This window comes from Phyllostomus discolor, chromosome 2 (assembly GCF_004126475.2).
Source record: "Phyllostomus discolor isolate MPI-MPIP mPhyDis1 chromosome 2, mPhyDis1.pri.v3, whole genome shotgun sequence".
In the NCBI taxonomy this organism is placed as follows: domain Eukaryota; kingdom Metazoa; phylum Chordata; class Mammalia; order Chiroptera; family Phyllostomidae; genus Phyllostomus; species Phyllostomus discolor.
This window is the reverse complement of record NC_040904.2, coordinates 180342037-180358587: the sequence shown is the minus strand read 5'-3', so window position 1 is coordinate 180358587 and position 16551 is coordinate 180342037. Positions and strand designations below refer to the sequence as shown.

The window sequence follows — 16551 nt, the reverse complement described above, 5'->3', positions numbered from 1 at the left end:
AAATCTGGTATTTTTCCATTACACTCATCCTTTGCTTGTTCTGTTATTATCAAATGTCTATATTATACATTCCTCTAAAGAATTCACAATGAAGAATATCCAGTCCTTAATAGACACAAGTTTTAACAGTTAAAACACATGTGGGCGTACATAGGTACATGAATCTAAAGAACACATATGGAAGTGTGTGCTGGAAGGCCAACTTGGGTTCTTAAAAATATTGAGCTACTTAAACCATCAGAAACAAAAGTTTCAAATGCTTTAAAAGTAAACTCTATCAAAAACAAAATTCCATTCAAAATTGCCCAAAAAGGGGTTTGAAAATATATTAAAAAAGAAGCACAATTCACTGATGTCCGCACCGAAATATGGATTTACAGAATCCCCCTCCGTTCATCATGTGCTGCTGGATTTGCCGAAGCAAATCACAGGGCAACATTCCCAGGCTGATTAGACCAGTGCTGAAATCTCAACCATGTGTGGGAGGCTGATGAAGTCAGAGGGGCAACAACAAGGTGGAGATTTTTTACTAATTATTTCTTTTGGCCACACCTCTTTTTGTTGTTAATAAAATTAACTTCTGCATGCAAAACACCACAAGGCCTGTGGTACGCAGGGTTTTTGTGTTGTCATCAAAACTATGGGATTATCTGGACTCCTGCAATGAATTCTGTGTAAGCCTTTGAGTTCACAGTGAGTACTAAAAGATCAAAAGTAGGTGGAAAGATCCTATTAGACATTCAAAAGAAAACAAAATGCCAGGTAGCAAACAGCATTGGTTTAGACATGTTTATTGTTGCAACCTTTGTTCTTATCATGTTATGTGTTAAAGCAAGCCATAAAGCAAGCCTTTAGTCAAAATGGCAATGGCTCACCCCTTTGCACAATCACATAAAAATTACAACTAAAATATAGAACCAAAAAAAATAATAATAAAATAAAATAAAATAAAATATAGAACCACCACTCAGAACCATCAGAAATTGAGTTGAATGGATGCCTAATAACTACAGAATTAAAGAAACCACATCCATCAAGACTGGTAGGAGGGGCAAAGACATGGAAAGGGCTGGTCTCTCACCCACATGTGGTGGATAAAAATCTGGGAGGGATATCTCAGGAGCAATGAGTCTCAGACAAACACCAGGCCCCCCAGCCCAGGGTTCCAGAGCCAGGAAGGAAGGTTCCCATAACTTCTGGCTGCAAAAACCAGTGAGGGGGGATTGAGTCAGTGGAAGAAACTTCTGGAGTTCCAAGCAGTTCCTCTTACAGAGCCCACACAGAGATTCACCTACGCAGACTCACTCCCTCTGAGCTCCAGCACCAGGGTAGCAGCTTGAAAGGCACCAGTAGCTTAGAGGGAGAAACTGAAGTGTCTGCCATCAAGGCAAGCAGAGGCCATTGTCTGTTTCTCCAACCCTCCCCGCACAGAGCCAGCGAACCGGTGCCATGTGTTAAGACTCCATCAACCTGGCTAACACTGTTTGACCTGCCTTGAAGATCCCCAGAAACTCTGTCCCACCCAACTTACAGGCCCATCCAAGCTGCTTTTCCGTATGAAATTACAACCATGAACCTAAAGCTGGGCATTCGGTCCCTTTGAAAAAAGAACTCACATAGCATTTCACATGGTACCTTGAACATATTTAAATGCTGAATATGTATTTGTGAATAGATAAATAAACTTAAAAGTTATATACAGTGGCTATTAATTTACACCATTGTCAATTGACAATAATTTAGATCATACCTTGTAAGACTAGACATATTCATTTGTAGCTGAGATTTAATTCTAAAAAAAAAAATAAAATCCCCTGACAAACCCTAGAGAAGATAGTATGAATTATAAAAATCAATTTTTACCTGATAAAAGCAGGAAGAGGGACTGTCTTTTCTACTTAATAATTCACATTTGTATCAGTTTTCTATAATGAGCATGTATTGCTTTTATAATGAAAAAATAAGAATTCATTCTATACATTTTTAAATCTTAGAAAGTATGAAGTGTGTCCTCTAAAAACAAAATTCAAATAGCAAACTTAGAGACCTCAATTCAGTTTGCATAATGGAAATCTCCTGTCTGCCTCACACTGACTTGTTTGGAGTCTGCTGCAGAGAATGCGCTGCATCTCACTTCCCAGCCTCTCTCTGATCCTCTGCCTCCCACACAGGCTCACAGGCCTTCTCTGTCCTCCACCTCCACGCAGCTACAGCAGGCATCAACCTATACATCCACGGGTGGTCTTTTCTCTTATGCTTTACTCCTTTCTTCGTTTCTTAACTAGACCTTGAGCTTCTTGAAGACAAAGACAACTTTACCAAGCTTTCTGTCCCTAGAGTTCAGCACAGTTATCTGGCATATCACCACACGCCATCAATGGTTGTTATTAAGTTGAATGCATCAAAATCACCTTGAAACACTTATTTTAACACAAGGCATTTGAGGGAAAAGAGAACTACACCTTACATTCAACCATGATTTTTTTTTAAATCGCATGCTATCTGGATATAATGAATTCCCTTGACAGCAATTTACTCCACTAACTAGCCTGCCTTTGCCAAGCTGGGCAGAGGTGGTTGGCATGACAATGCTCAACTTCCACGCAGACTGCTAGGAGATTCCCTAGCATCCACAGCTGCTGCTTCAGCCACACCCGGCTTAGCCTCATATCTCAACTTCAGCACAGGTTTCTTTTCTTTTTTCTTTTTTTGGAGAAATCATATACTAAATAAATAAATGAACTCACTAAAGTTTTAAAAAACCAAAACCTACAGCCACACAAATAAAGCCTGGATTCCTGAATACATTTAAACAGAGCTCCTCAGAGCCTGTCAATGAAAGGAGATTTTCTGTACCCGGTGGGAGGGCGGAGGGCCCTATAAAATGATCCTCTGAGAATCACAGCCCCCCTTAAGTATCTCCCTCTGGTTGCTGAGCTGGGTGACAGAAGATGCTGTCTCTCCGTTAATACTACAACCCAAACGTGAAGCAGAGATCTGGCACAAGCAGTTCCCAGTAGCTCACACGTCGTTATGCAGGGAGAGCATGCATTGCCCATTCCCTCTGCCAGCCTCTTTGTCCTCACCTCCTCATTGGCCACAGGGACCCTGGAGCAGCTTGTTTGAGGGTGTGGGGTTGGGAAGGGTGGCTCATTTCATCTTTTCTTGGCCCAGATTCATGAAGAGATTTCATAATCAGCTTCTATATCCAGAATCTAGGTACCTCAGGGTTGGACAGCTACTCATATTTATTTAGTTTTTTTAAACTTTCATTTCAAAACTCTTTCAGACTTACCTAACAGCTGCAAATATAATACAAAATTTTCATATACCTTTTACCTAGATCTCCCAAATGTCAACACCTTACATAATTGTATTATACTGATCAATTATCAGGGAATAATATGATATTAATCTTTGTCTAACCTATAGACCTCATTCAAAGTTCATCAACTGCCCGATGATTGCTCTTCCTCTGGACCAGGATCACACACTGCATTTAGTTGTTGTCTTTTCGTTTCTTTCAATCTTGTGTGTATGTCACATGTTGTTGAGTCAGCTGCAACTCCTGACAACACGATGGCTTCTTTTACGGCATCAGCCTCTCTTCCTCTTTCCCGCTGCCTTCTATTCTTCCTAGCAATGTTGTCTTTTCCAAAGAAACCTGCCTTCTTGTGATGTGCCCAAAGTAGGACAGCTTCGGCTTTGAAATTTTTGCCTCCAGCGATGTTCTGGGTTTAATTTGCTGTAGGACCCACTTGTTGGCCCTTCTGGTGGCCCAGGGTATCTGCAGAGTTTTCCTCCAATGCCATAACTGAAATAAATCAATTGTTTTCCTATCAACCTTCTTTACTGTCCAACTGTTGCATCCATGCATAGTGACTGGAATCTCAATCCTTGTCTTTCATAAGTTTGAAGAGTACCGGCCAATTATTTTGTAAAATGTCCCTCATTTTGGGTTGTCTGAAACATTCTCAGCTTATGCATTTTTGGCAAATGACATGACGTCCTTGTCAGAGCATCATATCAAGAGGCCCCCAGGGTTGCTGGGTCTCATTACTGGTGACATTAACATCGATTGCTTGAAGTAATTTTCCACTGTAAAGTTACTATTTTTTATTTAATAATTATATTGTAAGGAAATGCCTTAAGACTATGTCAATATCCTGTTTATCATTATAGTTTTCATCTAACACATTAATTTTGGAATTTATCAATGACTCTGTGATGTTTGACAAATGGTGGTGACATTCTATTTCCATTATTCCTTCTGCATTTATTAATTGGCATACCATTGTTTGAAATAGTTTTTTTCTCACTATTAAAATGGACTCCTGGATTTTTATTTTATTCTATGGGTTATTATGTATTACTATCAATATTTTTTTTCTCAAATTTCCCAGATTTGGCCACTGGGAGATCTTTCAAGTTGGATGCTGTGTTCTTTGACATGTCCCCATCAATTTATTTCATTTTTAGCACTTTTTGGAAGGAATCTTAATGATCAATTAATTAAGGTGCCTCAAAGTGCTCCCGACAAGGATTCATCCAGCCCATGTCTCACAAAATGGGGCGATAGAGAACAGGCATATCCAGCACAGAACTTTCCTTCTCCAGCCAGTGCTGATGGCCAAGTGCACACAGCAGTCTTAACTTCATCCCCTCAGCCTTTCTAGCTATGCATGGTGTGCAACTGAAGGTTAGAGACTCGGCTAATCCAGAGCAAAAATTTAACCTTATGCATTGTGTCATAATTAAATAACTGATCTAGAACTATAATTGGATTACCCTAACATAACCTTGGAATTCCATATTGCCAAAAATAGCAGCTCATGCTTTCCCTCCCCTCCTAGCACCACCCCTACACCCAGATACCTAAGACTGAATCTCCACCTTTGTAACTGCTATTAATTTTTGTTCAGACCTTTTTGAAGAGTGAAGTCTGCATCTGCACCTGGTGACAAAGCACCGTGGTTTTCCAGTCTTGTTTTCATTACTCTTATTTCTTTTGAGGTTGGAGCCTTATTCTGAACTCTACTATACATGTGGTTTCAAGTTCTTGTTCAAGGACCAATTGTATGAGCAAGACCTTGGGAGCATGTTAAAAAAAATACGTATTTCTGGGCTCCACTCCCCAATTATTGGGCAACTATTCCTAAGCTTCAGATTCTTTATTCATAAGGGTGAAGTGCTTATTTGCACGATTGTCAGGAAGATTAAATGAAATTATGTATTAAAGTCCTAAGTATTTTGCCTAACCTGATCTGACTGGTACATATCATTAGCTGCTGTTATTATGGTCAACATTACTACTCTGATGTTAGGTAACTATTAAAAATGTATCAGGCATTCTACTTTCCCCTGAATAAGCAAAGAGTGTATCTCTAGAGGAGTGGCGCTGCCCATCACCATTATATTTCACGTTCAATAGGTGGTAGCAGAGGCTACATATGTTGGCTCTGGGGGTCCAGTAAGATATGATCATGGAAAGGAACTAGGAAACATTATGTCCTGTGTGAAGATTTGATACCTTCCTGTTATGTTTCCAACTCAGTCCCCCATGCAGAAAAGTCCTGGATTGGAACCAAAAAGTGAATCTTCTACTCTGCAATCTGCCAATTTTTAGCCTCTCTGGGCCTCCATCTTTTCATCCGTCAGATGAGGGTTTGATATTAGATAATTTCCAGAATTGCTTCCCTAGCTAAGAATTTATGCTCCTACAATTTATTCTTAGCATTCTGGGTGGAGATGATACTAATGTATTATTTCAAGCTGGACCTTTCTCCTTATAAGAGTCACATTCTTCTGGTCCAAGAATGCTAACGGCACAAAATGAGACTAAACGCCACAAAAAGAAAGCTGTCTGCACTACCTGTCGTGTTAGCACATGCCCCACAATGGATGACCAGGCATTCGCTATGTTTTTCATTGCTGTTTAACTCTCACATCTGCTCCATTGCCACGTATTCTTCTTTAAATACTGGTCTGCCTTCCAGAAGGTCAAGCTTTATTCATGATCATTATACCTAACTGTTAGGACTTTGATGTTTGTTACCTTAATTAACCTTTAAAATAGCAAATTGCTCCTGGGCTCCCATTTCCCTTCCTGCTCACCTCCAGTTCTTCTGCAACAGATTCAAATACCTGTTGCTCTCATCATATGATCCCTTTCATTGGGCTTCCCTTTGCAGCATTAACATTTACCTTGTAACATCAATAACAACTAAGTTTTACCAGGAACAATTCTAAATAAATGTTTTACTCATGACAGGTCATTAGACTCTCACAATAATCCACCCTGTGAACAGATGAGATACACAAGCACCTTGAGTGGTTATTATTTGCTGATATCTCTCATCCTTTCCTCCTCACCATTCTTTCCACAAACAATCCGAAGTCATTTTACCAGAGTGTATCCCAAGTCAGTAACAAAGTTTCCCATTCACTTTGCCAGACTTAAACACAACTTAATTTCTACAGTCTCACCACGTAGTTATTTCTTCTATACAATATTTCCCATTTCACTTAAAATGAGATCATTTCTCTTGGTTTTGCTTTTGTGAAACCTCATGCAATATTAGTTTAATAATACTAATTTCATATTTTCCCTAGCCAGGTAACTCATTTGGTTAGAGTGTTGACCTGATACATCATGGTTACAGGTCCGATCTCTACTCAGGGCGAATACAAGAATCAACCAGTGAATGCATAAATGGATGGAACAATAAATCGATGCTTCTCTCTCTCTCCCCCCTCCCACCCTTGCTCTCTCTCTCTGGAATCACTGAATAGAAAAAAAAAATTAATTTTATGGTCAATCATTCATATAGAGAAGTCCTACTCTGGAAATAAGAGTTAACTTTTTACACTGAGATAGTCTTTATTATTATATTCTGCTTTATACATTTTTAAACTTTTTCAGATTTTATGTATGCTCATTATAGAAACCTTAGACAATCCAGAAAGCAAAAAGAGGGTAAAACATAAATTCCACTATTTAAAGTAATCACAATGAATATTTGGCATAAACCCTTAATTGTCCCATATATTTACATAATATTAAAATCCATTCAGCAATAATAGGTAGAAATCATAATTTTCAGTGCTTTATTTATCAATATATAACAAGCTCTAAAAGCTCTTCTGTATATGAGCTTTTTGTAAAACAACACTTTGACCATAGTTTCCTGCCTACTCCACTTCCCATGATTCTCCACTTCCAATGCATATAGAAAAATCTATTTAACAAGAGTTCAATCGTTATTATTTTGAAGCTCTAAATAGTTAAGAAATGCATTAACAGTATTATTTTAAAACTTTAAAATGTGTATCCTTTAATGAAAGACAAGCACTTGCCTTCATCTCCATCATCCCCAAAGGGGTAGAAGAGAGCAACAGCTAAGTTGATGAACACAGCCAAGTTGAAGGAGATGCTCCCCCAGAGAGAGATGTGTCTTGAGAACCAGAACAGCGCAGGGTTATCTAGTAAAGAGGGCGTGCAACGGGACAGAGCAGAAAATAAATTTTGGTTTCAACATGTTAGCCCTGCTGAAATAACATTTTACTAAACGCATTTTTTGTAAACTAGCATGAAGCATATTTAAATAAACATTTAATATGACTTCTTTTGAAAGTTTATAATGAATACCATAAAAAGGTTTTTAGTTGATTCCTTCTTTATCCTTTAGCCAATTCCCCACTTCTAAAAAATTGCAAAAGGCTGCATAATTTTGCAATTGCTAAAGGTGGACAGAAAGGGTGATTCTAATATATTCCCTAGAGCAGATTGGGGAAAAGACAGTTTAGAAGCTGCCTGGGGCCTTTTTTAATGGAATTATATATAGACTGCTATATTAATTGAGTAAACTTGAGACATCTGTACCATTCCAATGCCTTAAAGTCAAATAAAAACCCCCAAGCCCCAGCACACATATATCTCTGATGAAAACTCCTGTGACACAGACAGTTACCTGAAACTCTGAAACACACTAGCATGGCACAGCACCACTTCCTGGGAACTAGTGATTTTAAATGTTATTTAAGCTTTAAACATTCATATTTACTAAGAACTTTTTGGGCTTGCAACAGCAGAGGTGAAAGATACCAGCAAGTGACAAAGGCTTTGCTGGCTATTTTCAGAAAAGGGACTCTGTCAGCAGAATGGAAAAACAAATGCATCTATTGAACACAATTTACATCAGCCAAAAATCAGTTCTTTCCACCATTCTTAAGTAATTGAACAGGTATGTAATACCTGTCTGCATACCAGTCTGACCATATGACTCCTTCAGGTCCATTTTCTAACTTAACGTGGAGTTAACTGAGGGGGAAAAGCACATCAACTTCCAAATAAAAATGATAAACTTTTCAATTATTTTCAGTGAATTCCAATCTCTGTGGTATGTTTCTCAGTCATAAACTGTACTACCCTCAGGACACATTGCCTTCTTCCATGGACTGGAGCATTTCAACACTAGAATGGGCTGTGAATACCCATGGCACTGAGTTGCCTAATTTATCATAAACTGTAAACATCTACATATCCATCACTCCCAAATTAGGAGTCCTCATTTTTAAAAAGCAGAATATTAAGAGAAAATTAGAAGATGTTGATGCATACATTGGTAATGACAAATCCATCAGATGAATTAGATTCTGTATATTACCTCACTATGAGGTACTTCCAATTTTTAAAAGTAAAATGTACATTGGAAGTTATTTTAAGACTTGTTTTTTTATAAATGTTTATTCTAAAATATTTATTCCAAAAAAGCATAGACCCCACAAACACTAGTTCATTATGCAATTTACCTTTTGTCAAGGATAAAAATATGGGTTTGTCAACCATCCCAAATAAAAATGTCAAGTCTTCATATGTATTCTTAACACACCAGATTTTCTCTGAATTCTGTAAGGTTCTACGTGGTAAAATGCTAAGGGAGAGTAACTTCTTTATTTTTTTTTTTTCATATATTCTGCTAGGAAAGGCTGACAATGCATGACACCATCTTATATTCAAGGATCGTATGTTTCAAGCTCCACTCAAATTCAAAAACTACAATCATTAAAATTCCTAGAAAGCTAGAATAATGAAGCGATGTTGAATAGACCTATTGAGAACATACACCTGTTTGTCTGGAAAACTTCCCCAAAAGACAGCAAAGGCCTAATCAAGAGTTCCGCCTATCAATTTTTGTTAAAAGCTCATGATATTACTTATCTGAGAAAATTAAATTTTATTTTAAACCTTAAAAATTTTTAAATTTTAACCTTTAAATTTTTTTAATTTTATTTTCTTTTGTATTTTATTTCATATTCATTGCATTTTTTACATTATCTTTTAGATCTCTTATATGCCCCCAGCCAACAATCACCACACTGGTGTCCATGTCCATGAGTCCTTTTTCCTTTTTGCTCAATCCCTCCAGCCCCTGAGCTGCCCCCCGCCACTAGCTGTCACCTTCTCTCCGTCTGTGAGTATGTCCCTATTTTCCTTGTTAGCACAATTTGTTCATTAGATTCTACATATGAATGAAATCATGTGGTATTAGGATAAAACCCTAGTAAACATTTACTCACCCAACATAGGAGTACCTAAATATGAAAAGTAAAACTTGATGGACATAAAGGGAGAGATTAAGTTTTTTTTGTTAATTTTAAACTTAAAATATTTTAAATTTAAAGTTGAGTACTTCCAAATAGACTTGAGGTCTGAGAAATAAGCCATGACAACTGTATTATGCTCATTTTTAACTTTATAATTATAACATTTCTATTTGAATACAAGTGTCACAAAACAAGTGTCACTTTTAGTTTGACTTGACAATGTAAAGATAGGTGGAAAGAAAGAATGACTTTCAGAAAAACATTAAACAGCCCATTCCATCATAAAATTACAAGACAAGAGAGGGTGGGCAGGCTGGTGCCAGCATCTCTCCATCCCGTTCACCGACTGCTGGGGCTAGTCAGCATGTATTCAGGGACTTCAAACTGCAGTTGTTCAACAGTTGAAACATACAGCTGCAACCCTGTATTTCATAATATTTATAAAACTAGGGGATCAGCACTAAAAGATGATCTAATTAGTCAGAGGTTTCTGTTTTCATTAAGCCGCAGGTGTCTCAGCTCCGGTGGTAGACTGAGCTTACATTCTTAAGTCTATAAGTGATTTCAGTAACATCAGATGGCAAAATATTTAAAACCAATTTCAAACAATAACGTCGTGTCCCAGAGTACTAATTTATCTACCATTACCCAGAAACTCACCATCTTAGTTCATAGTACTTACTCCTGATTTTCTTCTGCCACTTCATTTCGTTGTAGAGGTGTTCCGTTTGCTGGAAGAAGTCGTTCACTTTGCTCCCTTGTTCATCCCTTTCGGTTGTGTTGAACACGCGGCTCTTGGACTCTCGCGTGAGGTACTCACAGATGTTGGGGACAGGAAAAACTATTTGCTCCATGGTCCTATCGTGCCGAACAATCTGAAAACATTGATTTACCTGTGTTTTAGCCTGTAGTCACCTCAGTCTTAGTGTATTTTCTATTTTTAGCACAAGTTTATTCATGGTATTTTATAAATTCAGTTAATGAAAAAAATATACCAGCTTGAAGTATCCAAGATAGTCCTTTATTGCACTACTTTACACGTTTCTCTTTAAGTAAGAAAAATTAACTGATTAAAGTATCATAAGTGCTATACTTGGTGACAAATAACAAAAACCAAAATCTTAATTCTTTCTGGGTTAACATTAATCCTATTTTTATTTTTGTGAAGTACTACAGAATTAAGAGGGTATTAATTAGGAGCAATTGACTAGTCACCTTAAACCCAGCACGTGGTATATTTGTATCTTGTTCTTAGCCTGTTCTTCCTTAAAAAGGCTGTTGGGAAATAAATGACAGACTCAACATGATGTTAGACACAGGTGCTTTACATCATTAAATTGTTTTCCTAGTCATGGCAAAACATAACGTTCATAGGTATAATATCTATCTAGTCCATACCTAGATATAAATACTCATTATTTTGAACTTCTCTTATTTGGCATTTTGTGATAATTTATCACTGAATTCAAAAAACAGGCTAATATTTTCATGCAGTTTTACTAAGTTAACAAGAGTCTGTGTAGACCAAATCTCCAAGGTGAATGTTTATAGACTCTGCCCAACCCTCATGAATGAATCAGCACTGGTCTAAGCCAGAGAGGCCTTCTGCTTCCCTTTGTCACTGACTGGTATGTTGGTGAGCGTGAGACCAAGTTCTGGAAAATGAGGCACAAGAAGAAATATCCTCAGGGAGGGAGAAAAGGAGCTTCCAGGAAAGACTTTATTTCCTAAAAAGGCAGAAAGCCTTTGAGACAAACAAAATAATAATAATAAAAAACCAATACCTAGCATAAAAGTACGTTTTTGTCTGTATCCTCTTTCTTCCTGCTTAGAACAAAAGGTAGTGGAAGGGAATGACGCCTGAGACTTTGGCAGCCATTCTATAGCCACAAGGAGAGAGATCACCAATGTAATAAAGAAGACCTAGCAGAAGATGGGAAGGCCTGTGTGTTTGAAGATACTATTGAATCATTAAATTAGTCACAAAACTACTGGTATCTGGGAAAATCAAATACTTTTACTGTTTAAACAACAGTCATTCTAATGTTCTGTTATTTGTAACAGAGCTCTCCTAAATGGTGTGGTATATATGCAAAGTACACACGAAAACACTATGATGAAACAAACAATAGGAAGTTTAGGGGTGGTAAGTAAAAGTTCCTAAACATAGGTTTAAAAGAAATCAATTTCACAGAAGCAGAATTGGACCTATTCTGTATGACAGGCAACTAAGTGGGGAGAGGGCTGGAAGGTTTACATGATCCAACAGTGTCAAACATTTCCAAAAAAGTCTCAGGATACATTTAAGAGACTGTGTCTTGATTGTTACAAGCCAAGCTATTCGGCCCATTTGTGATATGTTATGTTTGATTCTGGCTGTTGTCATATATTACAAGGGGCATGGACAAACTGCAGAGATGACTGAAGGAAAGGGGAATGTGTTAACTGTCAAAAAGCATAGACAGATAATTTTTTCAATACATTTATCCAACGAATGCTTATTCAGTCCTTAGTTGAGGAGTTCTGGGGAATTCAAAGTGGAGAACAACATAAAGCCCGATCTATGAGGCTGTAGTTTAGTAATCATGATTTGTCTTCAAATGCTAGAGCCAAGCTATCATGTTGACAGGGGAGCAGATGCTCGGAACAGTGGGTAAACATTAGAGTGGGCTAGTGTGCACTTTCTGCCCCCGAATTTTTTTCTAAATATTAGAGCTCCAAATTGGATCAGCTCTCTCCTACAGTAGTGAGGTCTCCACCACAGGTAGAATGGAAAGCAGGGGCAGAATGATTACAACAGAGCAATTCCTCCTCGGGTGGTGGGTAGGCCAGGCGCGGGCACATAATCCACAAAGTCCTTCCTATTTTTCAAGATATTTGAGCCTATAACTTAGAGACAGAAAGTCAATAATTTATTAAAGCTCTATGTTAACAGTTTGTACTGAACTCCTATGCTTCTGCATATTCATACATCAAAAGTGGCACTTTATGGGCACATATCTCAGTTTTATTATAATTACAACTTAACATTTAAAAACCAAAAATCTCACCATAAATTATAAACCACTGTTGGTAGAAGTAATCTTCCTCATTTGAATGTCTATGGCATTTGTTGGCTATTATTTTCAACAACATTCATTATTGTGGTTATATTCCAGATCCAGTATTCAGCTTTGGAAATACAAAGATGATCAAGACCAGTCCCTGCCTCCAGGAGGGGACAACTGACACACATGGAGCAACATGCCAGGTTCAACTAAACTGAATGATCAAACTGCTGTGGCAGCACAGTGAGACGAAATGGATGAACGTGTGGAGAAAGGAGGGGTGACCCCTCTGAGAAGGCCATACAAGCTGGTCTTTGAACGAGCATGAGAATTGGTAGAGAGTAAAATGCTCTGTGGATGTTTACCGAATTTATGTATTCACGGCTAAACCTTTCCGCACTGCTGGGAAACCAGTAACAGACCAACTTCAACAACAGCTCCCATCTCTCCCACACAGGTACTAACCCAACCCCCACCTCTGGCTCACTCACTGTACCTGCTATTCCCGATCTCTTCTAACCACCTAGCTTTGTACTTTGGCTTCTGGGACCTTCCTCAGAACCTTGGTGCCTTGATGATCTATTTCTATCAATGTCTCCAGCTTCCTGACCTTGTCAGCCTCCTGGTTCCTACGCACCTGATGTAGTAAGCAATATTTTGCTACAGGTCCAGCTCATGGTGTTTCCATTAGGTCAAGTCTCCCGCAAGAGCTACAGCACTATTAAAGTTTATAAATATTACCAAGGGATCCATTGTGAGACACAAGATAATGTTCATTATTCCAAAGGTTGGGCAATGGTAAACTGTAAAATATAGTGATTATATATCTTGGGAATTAATAGCAGTGATGCCCATCATACGATCTGCTGAAAACTAAAATATGTCTGCCAGAGTGAATGAATGTATGAATGTAAATTACTAGTGACAAGTGTCAACTACTGTACTTGTGCTTCTGCCTGATTAGCTCTACCTACTAGTGTCCAAATGATACTATAGCTAGTCAATGACAGCCAGATGGGTCCCCAACACATAATGATAAGTCTGTGTTGACACGTACTCCTGATCTGCCACTGGGCATTAAAGAATGTCTCATTTATGGGGGTGGGGAGGGAGGTCAATTGTTGCATACTGAAAATGGAAACTTTTAAACCATCCAAGTTTATGCTACCAACATGGAAATTTTATTTGTGTTTTCTGTGTTTCATACACTTCTGAATACTTTCTGACAGAGATCTCTATTTTAATAAACCTCCTATAGTTTTTAAAAAGATATCTCTTCTTAAATGATAGCTTCTATTATAATAATCTTGTCTCTAAAACAACACTGCTCTGAAATAACTGCTTCCATGACCAAAACAAAACAGAACAAAAATCACCTTATTAATACAAAAGAAAACTTAAATATAGTACTGGTCAAAAAATAAAGACAACTTTGATAAATGTGCATCTCAAATTTTTATAGATCATTCCTCATATCTTGTCTTTTAGTATATACTTTTACAGCTTATATCAATTTTGCTTCATTATCCTAGGAAACAATTATAAAAATAGTCTGAAATAAAAGAGAAATATATCTTTTCACAGTCGGTCTCTTTCAAGAAATAATAGATCATTACCTCAATCTGTGCAGTGTGGTTGGCATAATACTTTAGGGCTTCATCTCCATCATCCGGATCTGACCCTGGTTTGAGCATCTGCTGTAATAATTTGTTGTGACGGGCCAACTAGAGGAAAAAAGAGGGAAAAGAGAGGTTTTAGATATTTCCCCTTTCCTGGAGACACACTTTGAAATGACTTTGTCCACGTATGCACATAGCTTCACAGTTCTGGGGTTAATGACAATTAATTACATTTCAGGAAAGTATGTCTATTTGAAAGGCATAAAAAATGAATTCACAGGGATCAGCTATTACTGCATCAATCATATTTTAATAGCATATGTACATGTTCTTAGCACAAGAAAACTATGTCTTCTCCACTCAATTATGTTGATTAAATTTATACTTTTCGGCCCTGGCTGGCGTAGCTAAGTGGATTGAGCACGGGCTGGGAACCAAAGTGTCCCAGGTTCGATTCCCAGCCAGGGTACATCCCTGGGTTGCAGGCCATAACCCCCAGCAACCATACATTGATGTTTCTCTCTCTCTCTCTCTCTCTCTCCCTCCCTCCCTAAAAATAAATAAATAAAATCTTTAAAAAAAAATTTATACTTTTCATAAATGTACAATTGCGTCAGGAAAGAGGAAATCCCAGTGATATATAACTCATATTCCCCATAATAAATTTAAACTAGATGAACATGTACAACAACTTGGTCAACAGTGTGATAATCCCATGTGTATGGTACCAATATCAATGGCAGCTTCCTATATGCACATAAATAGGCAGCTATATTTCAGGAGAGTTTCTCTTATGGTGTCTAATTAAAGCTCTATGTTAAGTTTGTACTGAACTCCTTTGCTTCTCATATTCATACATCAAAATTGGCACTTGGTAGGCATATATCTCAGTTTTATTATACTTACACCTCAACATTTAAAAACCAAAAATCTCACCATAAATTATAAACCACTGTTAGTAGAAGTAATCTCTCATTTGAATGTCTATTGCATTTGTTGGCTAATTCTCTCACTTTATAGATAACTAACACATATTGCCTTCATTATTTTATGGATATCTTAAACCATTCTTGAAACCTTGAAATGTCTTTAATGTTTCAGATATTCTATTTATGCCTCAAGTTCCCTGCGGGCTTCTAGTAACAAAGACTCTCCATATAACATTTTATTCCGAACACAGTTCCTGTCTCTTACTCTGTGCCAGTCACTACCCTAAATAGTCACGTACGTGGTCTCATTTGACACTACTGAGAAATCCTGGGTTGGCACTCTTGTTATCCCCATTTTATAGATGGGGAAACTAAGGCATAGAGCATTTAAAAGACTTGTCTGTGATAACATAGCTAGAAAATAATAGAGCCAGTATTGAACTCAAGCAGTGTAGTTTCAGAGTCAGTATTTTATCAACATTACAGAGCAATAAATAAGACTTTGTATTATTCATGGAGTGTTAATTCACATTGTGATTATAGAGAATGGAAATACATTTTAAACAATAATCCAGAACTTATGTAACCAAATAAATATTATCTTTGTAAGTGATAATTTGGTAACTTAAATATTCATGCCATTGATGCTGCTTTAGAGTAAGTCATGTTTGAAACTATTTTTTCAGAATTGACTTTTAGGAATATTTATAAATCACTCAAAAATCCATTTCCTGTTTTATATTTACATTTTATTTTTGACTAAATGTGAATTATACACATTTTTATTTTAAAGTACAGTCATTTAACTTGTGACTTGTAGGTGCTTTCAAAACTCTAAATGCATTTCAAAATAAAATTACTGTAGTCATTTAAAAGCATTAGCATATATTTAAAGAAGGGCTGGTTCTTGAAGATAAAGCTAGCCTGATTTGTTTATAGACTGAATCAGGGACTTGAGAAAAAGAGAGGAGTTAAGGATAACTCCAAAATTATTAACCTGAGCAACTAAAAGTTTTGAAATGGAACTTAATAAGAAAAAATGCAGCAGGAGCATATTTAGGGGAGACAAGCAGGACTTTGGTTTTGGACACAAGAAGCTATAGACATCACCCAGAAGGAGATGACCAGCAAGCTGCGTATGTTTGTCAAGAGTGCTGGGAGAGGTCAGGGCCGGATCATCAGTACAGGGCTGATCGTTAACATCATAAGTGTTAATGAGATCCCTAAAAGTATGCTCAAACAGAGAAAAAAGACCAAAGGGTGTCCAGTACAAGTTAGGAAGATGAGCGGCCTCATCAAAGGAGACTGAGAAAGTTGAGCCAGCGAGGCACAAACAAAACCAGTGAGACA

General features: G+C 37.4%; 1 protein-coding gene across 3 annotated transcripts in view; it reads right to left on the bottom strand.

The window, feature by feature from the left end:
* The window catches only part of ITPR2 (inositol 1,4,5-trisphosphate receptor type 2), a 444101-nt gene that overhangs the window by 81601 nt on the left and 345949 nt on the right, over nucleotides 1-16551 (bottom strand). For all 3 annotated transcript variants that reach the window (XM_036019237.1, XM_028532208.2, XM_036019238.1), the window contains 3 exons: nucleotides 14270-14377; nucleotides 10289-10481; nucleotides 7357-7482 (listed from right to left, as the gene is read on the bottom strand). In XM_036019237.1, the coding sequence (XP_035875130.1) occupies nucleotides 7357-7482; nucleotides 10289-10481; nucleotides 14270-14377 (427 nt within the window). The remainder of the gene's footprint in view (nucleotides 1-7356; nucleotides 7483-10288; nucleotides 10482-14269; nucleotides 14378-16551) is intronic.